The sequence below is a fragment of the Daphnia magna genome, linkage group LG6, assembly GCF_020631705.1.
Source record: "Daphnia magna isolate NIES linkage group LG6, ASM2063170v1.1, whole genome shotgun sequence".
Classification (NCBI taxonomy): Eukaryota; Metazoa; Arthropoda; class Branchiopoda; order Diplostraca; family Daphniidae; genus Daphnia; species Daphnia magna.
In genome coordinates, this window is record NC_059187.1 from 2,196,434 (window position 1) to 2,216,476 (window position 20,043).

The 20,043-nt window shown below is 45.9% G+C and overlaps 1 protein-coding gene across 1 annotated transcript; it reads left to right on the forward strand.

Moving 5' to 3' along the window:
• The first annotated feature begins 48 nt into the window (after nt 1-48).
• On the forward strand, nt 49-19,527 carry LOC116925404 (collagen alpha-1(III) chain). The gene is given in 14 exon segments (XM_032932094.2): nt 49-1,214; nt 9,460-10,469; nt 10,543-10,701; nt 10,785-11,236; nt 11,301-11,615; nt 11,703-12,237; nt 12,334-13,401; nt 13,505-13,897; nt 13,979-14,201; nt 14,280-15,459; nt 15,461-15,511; nt 15,584-18,939; nt 19,122-19,364; nt 19,425-19,527. Coding segments are annotated over 11 exon segments (6,624 nt in total). The 5' UTR covers nt 49-1,214; nt 9,460-9,655; the 3' UTR covers nt 17,018-18,939; nt 19,122-19,364; nt 19,425-19,527.
• The last annotated feature ends 516 nt before the right edge of the window (nt 19,528-20,043 follow it).

Genomic DNA, 20,043 nt, shown 5'->3' on the forward strand with positions numbered 1-20,043 from the left:
TGGAGACGCGCGTGCTTGAGGGGGGGAAGTGCTGGTTGCCGAAGCTTTGGGAAATTTTGGAGGGGACAGCTTTGGGTAGTACAAAAAGCGCCTCAGAGTCGGGGTGGCGAAGGCATCACGAGTGGGCATGTGAGTGTGTGAATGCGGTTCTGTTTCCTTTTGCTTGGGTCTCCACAGACGGTTTCCCATTTTCCGTGCTGTGCACATACACACACACACACACACGGCGTCGTTGTCGTCACTCTTTTTTTTTCTTGGACAAATCCTCCCGTTGTTTTTTTTTGTGTGTGTGGGAGTCAAAGTGACAACATTGATAGACCCTGAAGAAAAAGAAATTGTGTATTAAGAGGAAAATTTGTCGAGAAATTTGTGCGTGTGTTTATTCGTTAAGTGTCGAGAGTTCTGAAGCCAGCAGACAACTCAGCGCGCGGCCATTGTTCTTCCCCTGTGTCTCCCCCGCCACAACTTTATCCCAAACTTTTTTTTTTTTTTGCCGGGGCACCTTCAACTCATTTTTTCAATTTCATCTGTCCATTAAATAGAGACGATATTTGTGCGTCTACACACAAATTGGCATTAAATTGCACCCTAAAAAAAAACATTTTTAGGAAGCCGGTTAGAAAGAAGAAAAAAGGAAGGAAGGGGGATTTCTGTGTGTGTGTGTGTGTATATGTGTTGTTGGGGAGGGGGGAGAAACAGTGTGTGTGTGCGCGCCAGGCCCAGACCGAATGGCCTTGCCTGTGCATATTTGCCGCCAGTCGCGTCCAAGATGGAGGATGCCATCAGCTGTGGAGTAAGAGTAGGAACAACCAGCAGCAGCAGCTACAGCAACGCGGCTCAAGTGCGAGTGGTGTGAGTGGTTTGGTGGTGGTGTATGTTATATTGTGTGTGGATGTGTGTTTTTCTCTTTGCCACCTTTTCGTTTTTGGGGGGGTCCAAATTGAAAAACCCGAAAATATCTTCACTTCGAATTTGGAGAAGATAATCATTTGAATAAAAAACTAAACGTTCACGAGAAGAAGATAAGGAAAAAAAAAGTGTCGTGGTGCGTGTGTATACCTCGTGCGTCCTGTGAAAATAATCCTACATCAAGTTTTGAAAATCAGTAGGCAAAAAATCATATCACTTGGAATGCAATTCGTCATCGACTGCTGCCGCCATCTTTAATCCCAAAATAAAATAACATTTTTTTGTCGTCCATTTCTTTTCGCCAGGTAAAATAATCAAACATCATTTTTTTTAAATAATTACTATTATCGTGTCAAAGGGATATTTTCCTTCATCAGGTGTGTATGTGTGTTTGTGTCGGCCATCTTGTGTGTGTGTGTGTGTATGGAAAAAAAATCCGTTTCCCAATCGTAATCTTATCGCTCTGTGTATGTATGCAAGTCGCCGACTTTCGCCACACAGATTATTATTACACACACACACAAGCCCAAAGACACACACACACATACCGGCAAATAAAAAAAAAGAGAAAAGTTGACATTTTCATGTTTGGTTTCCATTTCATTAGCCACCAGGGGCAATAGTAAAGAAGGCATGTTGAAGAGAGGGGGGGGGGATATGTCGTCCGTCTGTGTTTGTGTCATCTTCTTTCCACTTCCCCCCACTAATATTTTCGGTTTAGCCCCAAGGCGCTCGGATTTGAAACTGTTAAGAACTTCTTTTTTTTTTTTTTAGTTAAATGAAATGAAAAAAAAAAAATCACCCAATCCCCTCCCTACAAAATGGCGGCACTCCTCCCCCTGTAGAACCCCCCAAAAAAAAAGAAAGAGAGACAAGAAAAAAATCGTTTCCATTCACTTCACACATAAGCGGAGTGCATTCATCCGGCATCTTGTTTCCCGCCATTCGCTATTCTCTTGTTTTTTTTTTGTTGGCTAAAAGATATTTCATCATTGCATTCTGCCTTTTTTTTTTGATTCCTTGAAGTCAATTTCTTTTTTCCTTTTAACTTCTGAAATAAATTCAACGTCACGAAGGGATCAGAAAAACAAACAAAAGTCCTCCCTCCCCCCTATCATAAATTTCAGTTGCCAAAATATTCCATCCAACCGCTAGAGGCTCTGATTGACCCCCATGTGAGTCAACTAATCAAAAACTGGAAGTGCCAGTTTTTCGAATTACAATATAAAAAAAAAAAAACAACAACACAAGGAAAAATAGAGACAAGTTGAGAACTTGGTTTTCGGTACAGTTCCACACACGAAAGAAGAAGAAGAAGAAAAAAAAAATAATAAAAACTCCAAAAAAGACGAAAGGCATTTTTATGAGGCCGGGGGGTTATTAAAATAAAAATGGATGCCATGGCACACAGCACAGCCAGCAGAAGAAGAAGAAGAAGAAACTCAAAAAGGAGGGTTTGGATGAAAGGTTGGAGTACAAGAAGAAGAAGAAGGAGGACGTGTTTTTCTTTTTAAAAAGCCCCTGGAGGCGGGTCCCGGTCAGCTTCCCCCCCATAGGACACACCACACAAAAGTATTTGCCCTTCAAAAAAAAAGAACTTTACCACCACCTTTTTTTTTTCTGGGGTCCCTCCGAATAGAAGTGGAAAGGAGGAAGTGCTGGATGAACGGTCGGATCTAAAGAAACTCAAAAACGAATTTTTTTGTTTTTCTTTCCTTTTAAATGGCTCGTCTATTTTCAGAGAGGCAACGTCGCTTTTCCATCGGGTCGACGACGTTTTTGTTTTAAAGTCGGAGGAGGATTAGGTTTTTTTTTTATTTTTATATTTCGGTTTGGTGGGAACATATGAGACTCACACACACACACACAAATTTAGTACTACACTCTGTCCAGTTGAAATAGATGGGGGTTGGCTATCAGTTGTTTATTGACCTGTGCTTTTTTTTTTTTCTTTTTCAAAATCGTAGTTGTCCCTTCCACCACCATTTTGTCGGGTAGAAAACATTTCCACTTCACGGTTGTTTGAACGCGTTCGTTCTTCTACACACAGCCAAGCGGAGCGGACCAGTTGGAGCAGTCAATGTCCCAATATATCCCGTTTCCTCTTCTGATTACCTTGGGTGTGTGTCTGTATGTGTGTGTGTGTGTGTTTTTTTGTTTTTTAAAATTTATTTTTGGGTATTTTTCAACACGCACCACTGCCGCTACTCTCTCTCTCTCCCTGGCCGTCCGTCATGAAAGTCGCTCTTCAAAAATAGCCTCGAGGGTGTAGGAACAGCAGCAGCTCAGGCCCTTGGCCTTTTTCCTCTTTTCTATATGACGGGATTCTTTCTTCGAATCACATTTGGTTTAAATAGAAAGAGGGGGGAACAAAACGATTTAGATTTAATTGATGCCGTCAATGAACTAGACCAGACAATTGAAAATTCAAATTTGGCGCCATGCCAAAAAAAGAAAGGTTTCGATTCATTTTTGCTCCAATCAACTTTTTGAACATTTTTTTTTTGTTTGTTTCCAAATTTGGTAAAATTATTAAAATCCACGTCGACGTTCTCCGAGTTTTTATTTCGTTTTTCTTTTGTTTGGCTGATGAGAGTCCCCTGATAGAGGTGAACGAATACGAACAGGCACCATCCGGTTTTCAGGTGTGCGTGATGAGGCGATGAGACAAATCTTTCCAAGAAAATTAGGTCTCTTTTAGGGTTGATTGTCATGTAATGTGTGTTTCTTTCTCTCTTTTTTTAAACACACACGACCGTGATGTTCTTTTTTAAATCGTTGAAACGTATTAGAATGAATTGATTTTCGTGGAAGTACTTTTGTGTGTGTGTGTTTGACATTTTTCGAACCTCCATTTTCTTTTTGAATTTGGTTTGGTGATCTTTTGAACTGACAACAACCCAGGAAGATCAAATTTGAAGAAGACAACAACAACAAAATGTAATGAAAACAATAAGAATCCCCCACTTTCCTCGCGGGCATCAACGGGATACCCAGGATACCCATTTCCTTCTTGTTACGATCACAACACGTCAAAAGGTCGCATGCCGGATGAATCGTACTCGGGTCACTAGGTGTCATCTGTTCCTCCCTGCCCCTCACCTCCCCCCTCCTCCTCCTCCTCCCCATTTTTATTTAAAAATTTTCTTTTTTCTTTTCTTAAATCACGACAAGCTAAAAAGGGATTTTTTTTTTTTTTTAATTATTATTTTGAAAATAACCAAATTCAATTTTTGGCGGGAAGAATCGTCAGATGTGCGCAGTGGCGCCGATTTCCAACGTGGGGATGAAGAACGAAGAGAGGACGCGGCCCTCTATTATTATTGATCGGGCGCGCGCGTACACACTCACGCACGAGGAGGTGCGATGGAGAGCAAGGGGGGGGGTGACGTTGCATCGTACACAAACTTTTTTTTTTTTATCTTTTGGGTGTTGCAAATTTCTCTTTTAAAAAAAAAACTACAACAAAAACTAGCGAAACGAGAGATAGTCTCTAACAAAATGAAATTTTGTTGTTGTTGTCCCATCATTAAAAAAAAAAATCTTAAAAAAAATGTAATGTATTGAATTTTTCTTCTTCAATCGTTGGAAATCAAATTGAGAAAATGATTGAATCCGTCGATATCGGGAGGACAGGCCGAAAGTTTCCGTGTGTGTGTGTGTGTGTAGTTATCGACCGTGCCACCCTCCGACGCCACCGCAGCTCCCTCCTCTTCTCCTTATTGCCTCGCTCTTGTCAGCTGGGGCGCATCGCGCACGCATAGACAGTTATTTATAATTCACTCCCTTACTCCTCGTGCTTTTCCTCTTCTTCGGTCGTCTTTTCTTTTCTGACGCTTCTCTCCCTCTTCTTTTTTTTTTTTTCTTCACATTTTTTTAGTTTAGTTTACCATCGTGAATTCTTTCCCGTTTTCATCTTCTTGCCATCCCCTTGGGTGTGTATGTATATATAGAGAAAGAAGAAGAGGAGGAGGAGGGATGGTGAACGCAGTGAAGTTCCTTCTTCCTCTTTTTTTTTTTTATTTCTTTTCACGATGCCTCCGTCCCTCCTCTTTTAAAGACGAGGAGAGGAGGAAACCACGTACACACAAAACACATTCACCACACACACACACACACACACACACCAGCGCACTGGTCTCTCTGTGTGTGTAGTAGCAGTCAAATAGTAGTAGTAGTAATAGTAGCGCGGCGTTGCCAGATTTCAGGTCTTCCTATATAATTATTACAATTTAATTGTAAATTTCAGGTTAATTTTTTGTTTGTTTGTTTTGAATTAAATCGCTAGACAACGTTAGGAGGGGAGGAAGAGAATTTTCGGTTGTTGAATTGTTGCAACGAAGGACGGAGTTGGTTATGTTTCGGGGGGCAGGTTAGAACGGAAGAGGAAGTGTGTGTGTATGCGTGGAACACCGGCCGTGTGTCTGCTATTCAAGGCCGCCCTACGCGCCTTTAACTTGTAGTTTGGTTCGTTTTGACAGCGTGTCTGTTTTTTTTTTCACGTCTGAGATTCTATTTTCTGTTTTTATTTGGTTAAAAAAAAAAAAAAGGACGTTAAATTGGGAGGATAAGACAGGGACGAGTAAACTTATTAAACGATGATGCGTATTTATTTTTCCGAGAGGCAGGTTTTGCCTTGATTTCGTTTATGGGTTGGGAAAGGTGGGAGAGAGGAGACAAAACGGGTGGCGATTGCCCTTCAAAGTTAAAAAAATAAAATAAAAATAAAATGCGTGTGTTTTGTGTGTGTGTGTGTGTGTGTATTCGGGAGCCCTCAAACGGCCGTGATGGATGGACCACCAAGTCCACCTCACATTTTCATGGATGGAGGGAGGGAGGGCTTTCGATCCCCCTCCCAACCACCTTCTTTTCTTTTCTTGTTCAAAAAATATTTTTATTAGATTTTTTTTTGGTGGGGGGGATTTCTTGGAACCAATGAACACGTTTCGTGTATGTCTGGAAAGAAAAGAAAGACGGGCGGTGGTAGTGGGGTTGGGAGGCGCCCAGGTAAATGGAAGGGAAGAGCCAGGTGATTATTTATGTACACAGAAAAAAGGAGAGAGAAGATGGTGGTGGTGTGTTAACCTTGAAAAACATTAAAAAGAGGAAGAAGAAGAAGAGGAAAAAAGACAACGGCGGGAAAGGTTTTCTTTTGAAACGATGTAAATCAACGAGTGCAACAATCTCATTTGTTATATCTCTCCCCCCCCCCTTTTTTTTTCTTTCTTTACTGGGAGAGGCAATTGCGTTCATGAAAAAAAAACGGGTTTTTTTTTTCTTTGGTGTCTCGTGTTTTTTTTTTTTAGCATCCGGTTGACGATTGTCTCCTGTTGCAGTTTTTGCTTCTTCCATTTTAATTCAAAGTTGTTTAGAATTCGAGGTTTCAAAATTTCAAGCGTTGATTACGTCATTTCTATTTATGGAGATTCTGATTTTGAAGGGGAAAAGAAAAACAAATGTCTTGTTTTTAATTCCCTGCTCCTGAGTTTGCCTCTTTGTACTGGCCCTAAGGTGCTGTACCCGATTGCGTTTCAAAAAAACAAATAATAAGTCTCCATTTATGGTGTTCGCGTATCTCATTTGAACGAGTCGTAACAACTGATGAGGTGAATGATTTTCTATTTTTCATTAAAAAAAAAAGAAGAAGATTTTACAATGATTTTTTTCTATTTCAACGGGAGTAGGGACGGGTTGATGTGCAATCCCTTTTGTCTCGTTTTCTTTATTTGGGGGGAGAGAGTAAGGTGACGGCGCAGTAGAAGAAGGTTTTTGGTGGGGGAGAGTTGACATTGTGATCAATACCGACCGAGAAAACCTTTCCTCCTTGTCCTCCCACCGTCAATCCACCCCACTCGGCTTTTATTTTGTGCGTGCCGGCCCACCCTCCCCCATCGATAACAATGACGTCATAACACACACACACACACGAGAGTCCAGGAGTCGGGGAGACGACGCACAACTTGGCAAATCAATTCAAAAAGAAAAGAAATATAGATATAAATAATAAAAAAAGAGAAAGAAAGAAATCTTCAAAGCTGATTTCCTGCTGTGCTGCCATCTAATGTTAACGAGAGGAAAAAAAGTTTTTTTTTTTCCTCTAATTTTGAAATGTTTTTTTTTTTGTTTTTTTGTTTTTCGTTTTTCTTTTTGAATAAGTCGTGGAGAATATTTATACAACACCTTTGGGCTATGCGTGAGTTCGATGGTGGAAGACGGAGAGGATATGATGCAGATTTCTTTTTTGTATCGCTTCTTCGTCCAGGGTGGCAGTTGGTCGGGATCAAGGCCGTTGTCATGACGATGACGGTCACGATAGGTGGCATCGAGCCGCACGTTTTGCTTATTTTTTTTTTATTCATTTTTAAAAATAAATTTTCTTGTTGGTGAAAGATCGATGCCCTGCATGGATTTTTAGATACTGAATTATTATTTTTTTTTTCGTTCCATTTTTTAAAAAGATTGTTTTTATGAGTTATTTTATTACAGCTGAACAGTTGCGAATGGAATAGTTGAAAGGAAACGAAATGACTGGGAACTGAAACAATCATACGTGTCAATGTCAGATGGGTGGGTGGGTTGGGGGAAACCCGCCCGAATTGAAGGACAAGAATCAACGTTTCCATTTTTTTTTCTTCTTCCAAATTAAAAAACAAAACAAATGAGACAACAACAAACACATTTGGAGTGTCAAGTTTGTTTGGTTCAAAGTCGTTTGCTCTGGTCACTAGATGGCATTCAAATAGCCAAAGGCTAAAGAGGGGGGTAGGGTTTTTATTGATTCCCTCCCTATCCACCCCTTATTTCCATTCTGTTGTGTGCGTCCTCCTTACCCATCCTCTCTCCTGAGTGGGTCTTGTGTGTGTATGTGTGAGTGTGTCTCCTACATAAGCTTCGTGTTTTGTTTATCGACACCGTCGCAAAAAGCCCACGCAGCATTAACATCGATAGAAAGAAAAATCCCAAGTTAACGGTATAGGATTTAAACGAAATCTGCCAAATTGATCAAACAGACCCCCCCCCTTAAAAAAAATATATATATATACATGAACAACGATAAAAACCTTTTGCCAATATTGGAGCATGTTTGCGTGTGTGTGTGATCTCGTAGTAGTCCCAAACAGAAACGAGAGAAACACAACAACAGCAGACGCCCGACAGTTCCGAAATAGAATCATCTCCCCCCGCTCTTTCGGTCCTCTTTCTATTTCTTACGTTGTGCGTATTTGGAAAAGCAAGTTTCCTAGAAAGGCTTCGATACATTCGATTTGCTCTCAATAAAAAAAAATTAATAATAATAATAGTAGATGGGTATAGTTAGGTTCTACCTCTTTCCACACGGACCTCCAGTTCGAATCCTTCACCCACCATTTTTTTTTTATTATTTTTTCCCATTAATTATTCAACGAAAAAGAACTGAATTACATCATTGTTGCCATTTTGAAAATCTTTGTTTTTAAAAAAAGAATATTTCTATTTTTAATTTTTGTGCTAGAAATTCATTTCTGGATGATTTGACGGTTAATCAAATCGAACCTCGAAAAGTTTTACATCTTTTAACGATCATAAAAAAAATAATGCCGTGTTATATAGAAGGGAAAGTGAAACTTGAGAGAGAGAAAAAAAAGAGCAAAAGAGAAAAGTCAATCCGAGTTGCGGTAGAGATGGGTGGGGGTGTAGTTGAAATAGGTGGACGGGTGGCCTGAGTATAGTCTACATAAGTAAACGGATCGATATAGAGTGTCCCTTCCGGCCGTTGGATGGCGTGCTTTAGAGTGTCGAAGAAATCGGCCGCTCGGCTAATTCAATTGAAATTAAAAATTTTACGAAAGCTCTGAATTATTTTACGATTCATAAAAAATGCGTGATCAAAAGGGAAGAACGGTGGCGTTTGGAACTAAGTCTTTGGCTTTCAATAGCCGAGTTCTGGAAAGCGCATTGGTTGATTTGGCAACCCGTCTCCATGGTTATGGCACTAGCGTAGTCTGCTAGCAAAAAAACGTCAATTCTTTTTCTTTATTGTTTTTTTCCAACGAGCAAAATCATTTCCAGCCCAGTTTTTTCTTTCTTTCTTTCTTTTTGCAGTACAGCCATTAGATCTTGTTTATCTTTTGTAAGACTCGTCTTTCTCTCGTCATCACGTTGTGCAGCCATTTTGCAAATATGATGCATCGTTCTATTTGGCATAGAAAACTGTCCGAGTGAAATCCAATTGTCAAAAACCGCAACGCCCCAAGTGATGAAACGTTGTCGATTTCTTTTTCCTGTCCAACATGCACACACCTTTCTTATCAGCTCTAAACGCAATCACTGTAAAGCCTTAAGAGCGTTACATCAAAGACTCTAAACTAAAAAAAAAAAAAAACGAACAATTTTGCACAACTCGAAAGTGTTTCTTCAACTTTCCTCAATCGCACATCGTTTCACCCAACTTGTAACTAATAAGCTGACGTCTTGCAAATGTAGTTTTACCTACCTGCTCATTATCCTAATTGAAATTGAACCCCAATCTAATAGACACAATTTTATTGGACAAAAAAAACAAATATTTAGATTGGCGAAATTGCTGGTGTGATTTCCTTTTATTTTTTGGGCCGCTCCGCTCCGCTGTGGAGAGGACGACGCCGTGGAGGACTCGCCGTGGCTGGACCACTGCGACCAAGCGACCCGCCCGCCGCCTACCACCAGCAGGGGCCGAGGTCTACTTAAGGCAGCCCAGCTTGCTTCCGCTAGCCGCCGTTGATTGACCATGAGCAAAGAGAGCAAAGAGAAGAGAGACAAGAAAGGGGGCGGGGCAGCCGGACAAGCCAACCAGCAACAACAAGCCCCTCCTACCTCGTCGTCGTCGTCATCGTCGTCGTCGTCTTCGTCTTCGTCGTCGTCGATCGGCAGTTCGGTGTCTCCATCTCACGGCTCTTCGGCGCCCGGCTCCAACAGCAACGGCGTCAACAACGTGTCGGCCAACATCATCAACAACCTGCAGTCGGAGAACAGTCCGACCACGCCGGCCACCTCTTCCGTGCCGCCCCTGGCCCTCCAGCAGCCGGCCACGCCCACGTCGTCGTCGAGCACGTCGTCGGCCGTGTCCAATTCTTCATGCCCCGATTCGTCACCACCGCCACTGCAGGCCGATCCGTCCGGCAGCGCGGTGGCCGTCAATCACAAGGAAGATTCGGGCTTGTTACAACAGCAACAACAACAACAACAGGGCGTGTCGTTAGTGAGCAATGGTGAGAACAATTCGAGTGATTTGTTGTTGACGCCAGGTGACGTGGTAAACAATCATCAACATTCACCGTCGTCAGTGGTCGGCGGAGGATCAGGGGCGCCCTTGGCATCGTCGCCGCAACAACAACAACAACATGGTGGTGGGGGTGGTGGGGGCGGTGGTATTGGCAATCATTTAACTAGCAACGGACCGCCCACTCCATCGTCAGGTGGTAACGGTGGAGGTTCAAATCTCCTCGACCTGAAAGGACCCAACAGTAACAATATGGTCAACGCCAATGGATCGCTCCTGCCCTCCGGCATGGAGAGTTTCCTCAACGATCCTGGACAAGACGGTAAGCTTTTTGCCCTGCGCTTGGTTGACTTTTGATTGATTCCGTATTTTCTTTTGATTCCTGCCGCGCGCAGCGTTTCATTTTTCGCCCATCGAGTCGGTGAAATCCGGTGGGGGCGGCGAGATGATGGGCGGATCGGGTCCCGATGGTTCTGGCGGACCGGACGGCGGCATGTTTGTCAATCAGCTGTTGAAAATGGAAGACGGCCTCAGCGGAGCAGACTTCGGTCATCGTGAGTTGTTGTCAATTCAATAACAACATTTGCAATCAAGTGGCGATTGAATTAAAAAATACCAACTTGTTCATTGATTTCAGTTTCTGACCCGTGCCAAGGAAACCCGATGGGCATGGGAATGGGCATGCCCGGCAACGTGATGATGGGTGGCGGACCGATGATGGGTGGCCCCATGGGTGGTCCCATGAGCGGACAGATGGGTGGACCCATGGGTGGACCTATGGGAGGACCCATGTCCGGCATGGGTGGACCGGTTGACGGTGGCGGCATGGTTGGCCAATCGCCCCAGCAGCAGCAGCAACAACTTTTGCCTCCGCAACAACAACAACAACAGCAGCAGCAGCAGCAACAGCCCATCAAGCAGCAGCCGGGCAACAGCACGATGGAGGCGCAGTACATGCAGCAGCAGTCGCAGATCTTCGTCTTCAGCACCAGCCTGGCCAATAAAGCGGCCGAATCGGTCCATCAAGGACAATTTCAGACCATCATCGCCTTCCACTGTTCCCAACCCGGAACGAAAAAGATTCTCGAGGTAATTTGATTATCTTTGATTTAATGAAAGGCAAGTGACGGTTAAACTCTTTTTTTTAAACTAGAAATATCCGCCCAAGAATCCAAACAACCGGAATCCGCCCAACTGGATGCAGCAGCAGCAAATGCAACAGCAGCAAATGCATCAGAAACCGAAACAGATGCAGCAGCAACAGCATCAGCCGGGCGGACCCAATCCTTACTGCCAATCGAACATGCCCATGAAAGGCATTGGCGGACATTTCGGGACGGGTCCTGGCCCAGGACCGGGTCCGGGGATGAGTCCCAATCCCGGCATGGGAGGAGGGCCTGGCGGCATGAGCGGACCGGGCGATTTCAATCAAATGGGTGGACCCAACACGATGGGTGGATGGAATCCCGTACGTTTTTAGTTCGATCATCATCAGATTTTCGATTTTGCGAATTTCGAATTTTTACAAATTACAAACTTCGATTTGTTTCTGCAGGGAAATGAACCGATGATGTCGAACATGTCGATGCCTATGTCGATGCCCGGTCAGGGCATGATGCGCGGGCCACCCGGATCTCAGCAGAGCAACATGGGGCCGTACGGTCAGATGGGCAATGCACCCGGAGGTCCAGGCGGGCCTGGCGGGTTGATGCAGCAGCAACAGTGTTGTCCAACGGGTCCTGGTGGGCCGAATCATCCGACGGGGATGGTACCCTGCGGTCCAGCCAGCGGTGGTGGCCCCGTTCCTTGCTCGTCGGCCGGTCCGATGGGAAACCCCGGTGGTCCAATGTGCGCCAACAAAGGAGGACCCGGCGGTATGGATGGATCCATGGGGCAAATGGGTGGGCCAGGATCAGCAGGAGGAATGATGGCCGGCATTCCGGCTGGAAGTCCAATGGGTATGGGAGGACCACCAGGTCCAGGAGGACCAATGGGCATGGGAAACGGCGGCCGTCCTGGCAATGGAAACATGCCCGGCGGACCCATGATGTCCCAGTCGATGCAAGCCGGAAACATGAACATGCCTCCAGGTGTGTCATTGATTAAATTATTTTAAGTTTTACGGTTTCAAGTTCTTTTTTATTAACTAATTATTATTCATTTTTTTGTTTTTCCTGTGGTCTTAGGAGTTAAAATCCCTGACGAGAACTTGACACCTCAACAGCGACAACACCGAGAGGAGCAGCTGGCCACCATAAGGAAGATGCAGCAGTTGCTCTTTCCTGAGAACGCTGGACCCGACGGTGGAATTCCGGGCGGCATGATGGGCCCTGGATCCAGCGGGAGTCCATGCCCGACAGGTCCCGGCAATCAACAACCCGGCATGATGGGTCCTATGAGTGGTGGACCTGGAGGTCCACCCGGAAATCAAGGTGGCATGATGATGATGGGCCAGCAACAGCAACAACCCCCTCACGGCATGATGCCCGGCGGCCCTGGTCAAATGATGATGGGCGGTGGCCCCAACCCGATGATGCAGCAGCAACAGCCGCAGCAGCAGCAACAACAACAACAACAACAACCGCCTCCTCCGCCACCCCAGCAGACGACGTCATCTAAACCGCCGGCCAAGAAGAAGCGAGGCGGAGCGGCGGCGGCGGCAGCGGCGGCCGCTGCAGCTGCAGCCGCGGCCAATAACGCGGCGGGAGGTCCAGCACCAGGTGGAAATAACGGGCCATCCGGACCTATGGGTATGGGTGGCGGTCCGATGGGTGGACCACCCATGGGCGGAATGATGCCTATGAATATGCCTCCCGGGATGGGCATGCCCGGCCATCCACAAATGCACGGCGGACCTATGCAGCAGCAACAAGGCGGGCCGATGGGACCCGGAGGAATGGGTCCCGGCTCCATGGGAATGCAGATGGGCATGGGTGGACCTATGGGGCCCATGGGCGGACCAATGGGTGGCCAGATGGGTGGCCCGATGGGAAATCAAATGGGAGGACCCATGGGCGGCGGTCAAATGGGTGGACCCATGGGCAACCAAATGGGAGGGCCTATGGGTGGCGGCCAAATGGGTGGACCCATGATGGGCGGCCCGATGATGAACCAGCACAATATGGGGCCTATGGGGCCCATGGGCCCCATGGGCGGACATATGGGAAACCCGAACATGATGCCCATGAATATGCAACCGGGCGGACCTGGATCTGGTCCTAGTCCCGGCCCTCGATTACCTCAAGGTGGACCAGGTATGAATGTCTCTTAAACTCGTCCCCGTTATTATTGTTAATTAATTAGCTTAATTAATTTTTTATTTATTTATTCAAATTCTCCATTTGTTTCTCCTTGTAGGCAATATGAGAATGCAAGGTCCACCTCCACCTTACCATCAGACGCAGCGATCGGCCAGCGTGCCCGGTTCGATGACGAGCCCCGGCCCTGGTTCACCCAACGGCACCGCCGGCCTGTCAATGCCTTCACCTCGAGCCGCATCAGGGCTCAATTCACCGGCCGATGGCCAACGAGGGGGTTACCAACAGCAACAGCAGAGGATACCGTCCGGGCCCAGCCCGTCTTCCTCCAATCATTTAAATACTCCGCTCGACTCTCCGAACCCCAACAACGGCGGCGGAGGAGGTCGATCGATGAACCCCAGTAATCCCGGTACACCTTTAGCTGGACCAGGACCACCTCATGTCTCGCCCGGCATGGGTAACCTCATATCTGCTGGACAACCTCAGCCTGGTAAGCGGACTGTGTATAACGGACTCGTCTCCAGGCCAACTTTGGTAACGACTTTCTTTTTGTTTGCTGGTCACCAACCAGATGGCGTGTCGTTTGGCCGCCAGTTGCAGTCATTTGCCCAGCAGAAACAGCAGCACGGTGGCCAGCAGCCGAATAAACAGCAGCAGCAACAGAACGAGCCGAATTTGATGCCCGTTCCATCGCCGCAGCAAATACAGTACCTGAACGCGTTCGAGGCCCAGGAGCTGACCATTCAAAAGCAGCCAAACACCAGCTTACGGGACACGGACATTCTTTCGCCTTCGTACGTTTTCATTTGCATTCACTTCGTTTTGTTGGCCCCTGTTTGTTTTTTTAACGCTTATTTCCTGGTGAAATGTAGGTTGCAGTCTGGGAATATGGACGGAAGCGGATTAGGCTCATCCTGTCCAGACTCTCAGGGCAACAACAATCAAGGTCAGGGCCATAATCGAGGCATGTCTGGCCCCAATACCCCGCTCACGCCGTCTTCCAATGCCAACGACTCGCTACCGCCTCGCTATCCGGGTCATAATAACTCTTCTTCCTGCGGAGGTGGTGCTGGTGCCGGCCCGCAAACGCCGCACACGCCCAACCCTACCAACCCGTTTACGGTGCCCAGTCCCAGCCCAGCGGGTAGCAACAATCAGTGTCAGCAGCAGCAGCAACAGCAGCAGCAGCAGAGCTCTAATCAAAACAACATGGCTGGACCTCACACACCTCTGGCCCCTACAGAGAAGGCCCGTTATCCGGGCCCGTCTCCTGGCCAACAACCTCAGCAGCAGCAGCAACAACAGCAACAACAAGGGCCGCGGACACCCGTCAGTTCCAGCATGGATGGCAGTTCTGGCGGCATGCCTCGAACGCCCGGCAGCATCAACATGGACATGATGGGCGGTGGAGGCGGCAACGGCGGAGGTGGAGGCAATCGGTATCCCGGCTCCAGTCCACAGATGTCGGGAGGTCCTGCCAGTGTCGGTGCGCCTGGATTCAACCAGAATTCTGGAGGTCCCATGATGACTGGGCAAGGACCGGCATCCTATCCGACTGGCCCTGGTGGCCCCGGTATGAAGATGCCTTCGTCGCCTTTCCCGGACTTATCGTCACCCAGGATGGGTGGAGGAGGAGGAGGTGGAGGAGGAGGAGGGATGGGCGACATGAATTCGAGCGGAAACTATCCCGGTGCTCCGTCTGATATTCCGCTGAATCCTGGCGGGACGCCCAACAACGCCATGGGACCTTCGCCCATCTCGTCGGGGCCCCCCAACAACAAGATGTCAACTCCCTTCGATCCAATCTCATCGATGGCTCAAATGTCGCAACAGCTGACGAGTCAAGTCGGCCCCGGACCGCCCATGTCGTCAACGCCTCCACCATCTATGATGATGATGGGTGGGCCGAACGGAATGATGGGCCCTGGCGGAATGATGGGTGGCATGGGACCCGGTGGAATGGGCGGACCTGGCGGACAGATGATGGGTCAATTCAATCCGTCTATGCATGGCATGCAGGGAATGCCACAGCAGATGGGAGATCCCAATTCCGATGATGATGGGTCCCGGCAATGGGGGACCAGGCCAATCAGGACCTGGAATGGTGAGTTTTTTTTGTTGCTTTTTTTTTACTTTGAATACTTTGAAAACTGATGTAATATTTTATCCTGGATAGAACATGCACGGCGGCTATGGACCTGGACATAACATGGGCGGTCCTGGTGGCCAAATGATGGGTCCCGGAGATCCGTCGAAAGGTGGCATGATGATGGGTGGACCGCCAAGACCGTCGATATCGCCAGCATTTCCCGGTCCCGGAATGCAAGGAATGCAGCAACAGCAGCAAGGCCCTATCAATGGACCAATGGGCCCCATGTCTGGTGGCATGCCTAGAATGATGGGCGGCCCGGGCGGGCGAGGTCCCGGACCGTCTAGTGGCGGCCCGTTCAACGGTGCCAACGTTCAAGTGAAGGCGAGTGCGCCCAACACGATCCAGTACCTACCTGCCAGACCTCAAACAACGGCGCCTAGCCCGAGAGGACCTCCAAGCTTAGAATTTCTTCAGCGCTTCACTGGACCCATGTCTGGCAACATGGATGGCGGCAAACCAGGAGCGGGCGGAGGAGGCGGAGGTCAGAATCAGATGTTTTTCAACAGCGGTGGTGGCGGAGGTGGTCCAGGCGGACCTCATTCCGGCATGGGTGGCATGCCCATGAACATGGGCGGACCAAACGGACCTGGCATGGGTCAGCAACCTGGAATGGGAGGACCTATGGGCAACATGAACATGGGCGGCATGGGGCCTGGAGGTCCCATGAACGGCCCGGGAAGTGGCGGCCCGGGACCTAACGGACCCAACAACATGATGAACAACCCAAACAACCCGATGGGTGGACCAATGGGTGGCGGTGGAATGAACGGCCCTGGCCCCGGTGGTGGAGGTGGCGGCGTCATGAGTCCAGGCAACGGTGGAATGAATGGACCGGGTCCTGGCAATGGCGGACCGATGGGAATGCCTCAGCAAATGGGAGGCATGGGAATGAACAACGGCCCCATGATGGGTGGACCCCAGGGTCCTATGCAAATGCAAAGACATCCTGGACCCGGACCGATGGGCATGCGGCCGCAGCAACAACAACAGCAAATGCAATACGGTGGCCCACCGGGCAACCCGATGGGCAACGATCAAGGCGGCATGTACATGGGTCCAGGTGGCAACATGGGAGGAGGTGGCATGGGCGGCGGACCGATGGGTGGAGGTCCGGGCAACAATCCCATGATGATGGGCGGCGGTGGAGGTGGACCGAACCCGAACATGTACAACCCTTCATCCGGTGGTGGTAAACCGTCGTCCGGTCCAGGCGGCGATCCCAATCAAGGCCCGCAGGGTGGAGGAGGAGGCGGCCCTGGTGGATTCAAGTCCTCCCCGTTCATGGGTCCGACCACTGCCGATCCCAACTATGCACAACAGTTCCATAATTTCCAGCAGCAGTTGTACGCCACGAATACGAGAAGTCAAATGAGCAACAACCAACAACAGCAACAACAACATCAACACCAGGCCATGGGTGCGGCCGGCCAGCCGGGCAACTTTTTCGGCCATAAATGAAGATGAAAGTAAAAAGCAATAAAAGAAGAGGGGAAAAAAAAATGGTGTGTGTGGGTTTGTGTGTGAGTGTGATTGTGATTGTGATTGTGAATGAGTGTGTGCGAGAGAACAGAGTGCATGAATTTCAACTGTGGAACTTTTTGACAGAAGACACGGAAGAAATAGCGGCCGGCCAGGTGCTCAGTTGGCTCTTGGCACAAGGCGCACATCATGACTGGACTCCGGTTATAAATCCTTACATTTTTTTTTTTTTTCTTTTCTTTTCCGCTTTTTAACTTCTTCTCCCACCTTCCTTTTAACTCCTGTTGTGTACAGTGTTATCACGTGACTTCTTGTCCACTTTTTCCACCCAACATTCAAAAGACGAGACAGAGCGAGCTGAGAGAGACATCTACCCGCCGACCAAACAACTAAATCAACATAAAACAATCATCGATCAAGATCAAGTAGAAAAAAGGAAAAAAAAAAAAGGAACTATCGCATACCTTTTAGATCTTTCTCTTCTTGTGTTGCCATTTTCTTTTTGTACCCGCGGTGAAAATCATCTGATGATTCTACCTCAACGTGATTTTCGCGAAAAACAAACAAATAATTCGAATATAGTAGAAACAATATTTTGTTTTTTTTTCACTCCTCTCTCTCTCTCTCTCTGAGCTCCTCTGTTTCGTATGTCCAAGATTTGCAAAAAAACAAAAAACAAAAAAACAACGCTCTATTCTGTAAAAGCCGTTGAGATGTGCTGCGTTTATTATTATACATTTTTTTTTTCACTCCCGTCTCTTTTGCATGGCTAAGAACAATAAAAAAAAAATCATTATCAATGACAACTATATTGTGTTTGCGAATGGATTGCTTTTGTATTCTGCTCCTGTTTATTTGTTAGTTGGTTTATTATTATTTTTCTGTGGTCTCTTGGAAAATGTTTCATTGTCGAATGACTCGCGTCGTGTATGTCTCTCTCCTTTGATTTCGTTACGTGTCATATACAATAAATGCGGCTGGAGTAGAATTTAAAACAAATAAAATAAAGAAAACAAAAAAAAATAAACAAAAACAAAATAAAAAAAAGTAAACAAAAAACAAGGCCCAACTGTAATACTGATGATGACTCTAAATTGTATTCTTGTGTGTGGGTGTGTGTGTGAGCGAGCACACGAGCGAGCCTGTGAATATATTTTGAGCTCGCTTTGTCTCTCTATATCTCCTCTGATCACAAACGTTATAATAATAATAATAATATCCTAAAACTTGTTGACATTGCCCACGTTGCGTATAGGCTGCGTGCTGTGTATTCATCCGTCATTGATTTTGAACGTGTTTTTTTTTTTGTTGTTTTATTCCTGCATTTTTTTCTCTGTATTTTTGGTTTTTCTCCGTCTATCTACATCTTTGTGCTGCAAACGTGTTTTTTTTTTTTCACTCCCTCTGTCCTCGGCAAAACAATACATTGTACATAGTGGTTTTTATGATATTCTGCTGTTGTGTTTTTGTTTTGTTTTCGTTTTTTGTACTTCTAGAGATGGAGAACGAAACAGGAAACACTAGATCAACAATTCAAAAAAATGTTATTGGACGCGTAAGTTTAAGTGAAAATTGTATACGTGGGAATGGCAGGTGGTCGAAATCCAATAATCACAAACTTGACATCCCAATGTTCATATCTATCTCAAAGAGAATACTTTGCGTACATTAATATGCTTGTTCTAATCGAATCCATTCAAATTTCAATAACCACAATTGAAATCATTCTTGATAGTGAAAGGAAAATTCAACTTCTTACTAGTATCGTTTTTACCAAACTTGTCTAGCAGAAGCTTTTCGTCTTGTGACAACGTGACTACGTTTCGTATAGTCGGCGTAAACACGTATGTGTCCAGAGTATCTTCACGTGTCTATTGTGCGTCTTTTAAAGGTTTTGTCAGGTAAGCCTAATTTGCGTAAATACTTCATAACTATATAATATACTACATAAAGAATAACGTACATACTTGGTTTCTGTTATGATCTAATTAGTAGAGTAAATCAAAGTGATACCTGGTGAAACATTTGTTGCTTTCCCATTCTGCATAAATCTTTCTTTTTCACTTTTGTCCAATTTGTGTAGACAACAGATTTAAAGAAGAAAATGGAATGCAATTCTACAGATTTATCAATAAACCCTACTCTGGTAGAGAATAAAAATGAAACTGAAACGAAATCAAGATTTGTTGGCAGAAGAAGGAGAAGGACGTTGTCATTGCCCAGTCAGTTACATAAGGCCACATTATCATCTGATAGAGAGGATATGAATTGGTGTCAGTTGAAGGTGAAACTTGAGAAAAGTGATGAAAATAGTGCTGACCAAAGAGTAAGATTTCAAACTTTAAATGACAAAACTGAACTACATAACATTTTGTAATTACATCAGGGAGATGGATCCTCCAGCTCAAAGCCAATGGATGAAGTTGTAATAAAATCTGAACATGGTCCACCTGTCCTGACCTACACCTTACGTAGCACAACACCAGTAAGTGACCCATTATAAAATTTTCACTTCATAAATGAATCATCATTGTAAATTTTTGAAATAGGTAAAAAATAAACCTAATCAAGAACTACTTGAATTCAACAAAGCAAAAAGGAAGTGGACCGAGGATGAACAAATGCATCTTGTTGATATCTTGAATAATGAAGGATATAATGGGGACATAAAATATCTGGCAGCCAAGTTTCCTGGACAGAGTGTTGACAGTTTGCGCTACTTTTTCGTCAGCATGATAAATCCAAAAAAAGAAGAGTGGGAAATGTCGTTGGATAGATACATCAAAATGATAAAAAACGATCATGGACGTCAAAGCTTTGGAGAAAATTGGCCTCAGTTCGTTGATTCCTATTCCAAGTTTGGCAAACACCCTTGCCCGTCTGTGGTTGGTGGGGTTAACTACGCCCTCATATACCAATCTATTGTATTTTTTATGCACGGAGGAATTCCGAAGAGACTAGACGAATGGAGTCAGGCAAAATTATACATTTTAGTGCAACAGTTG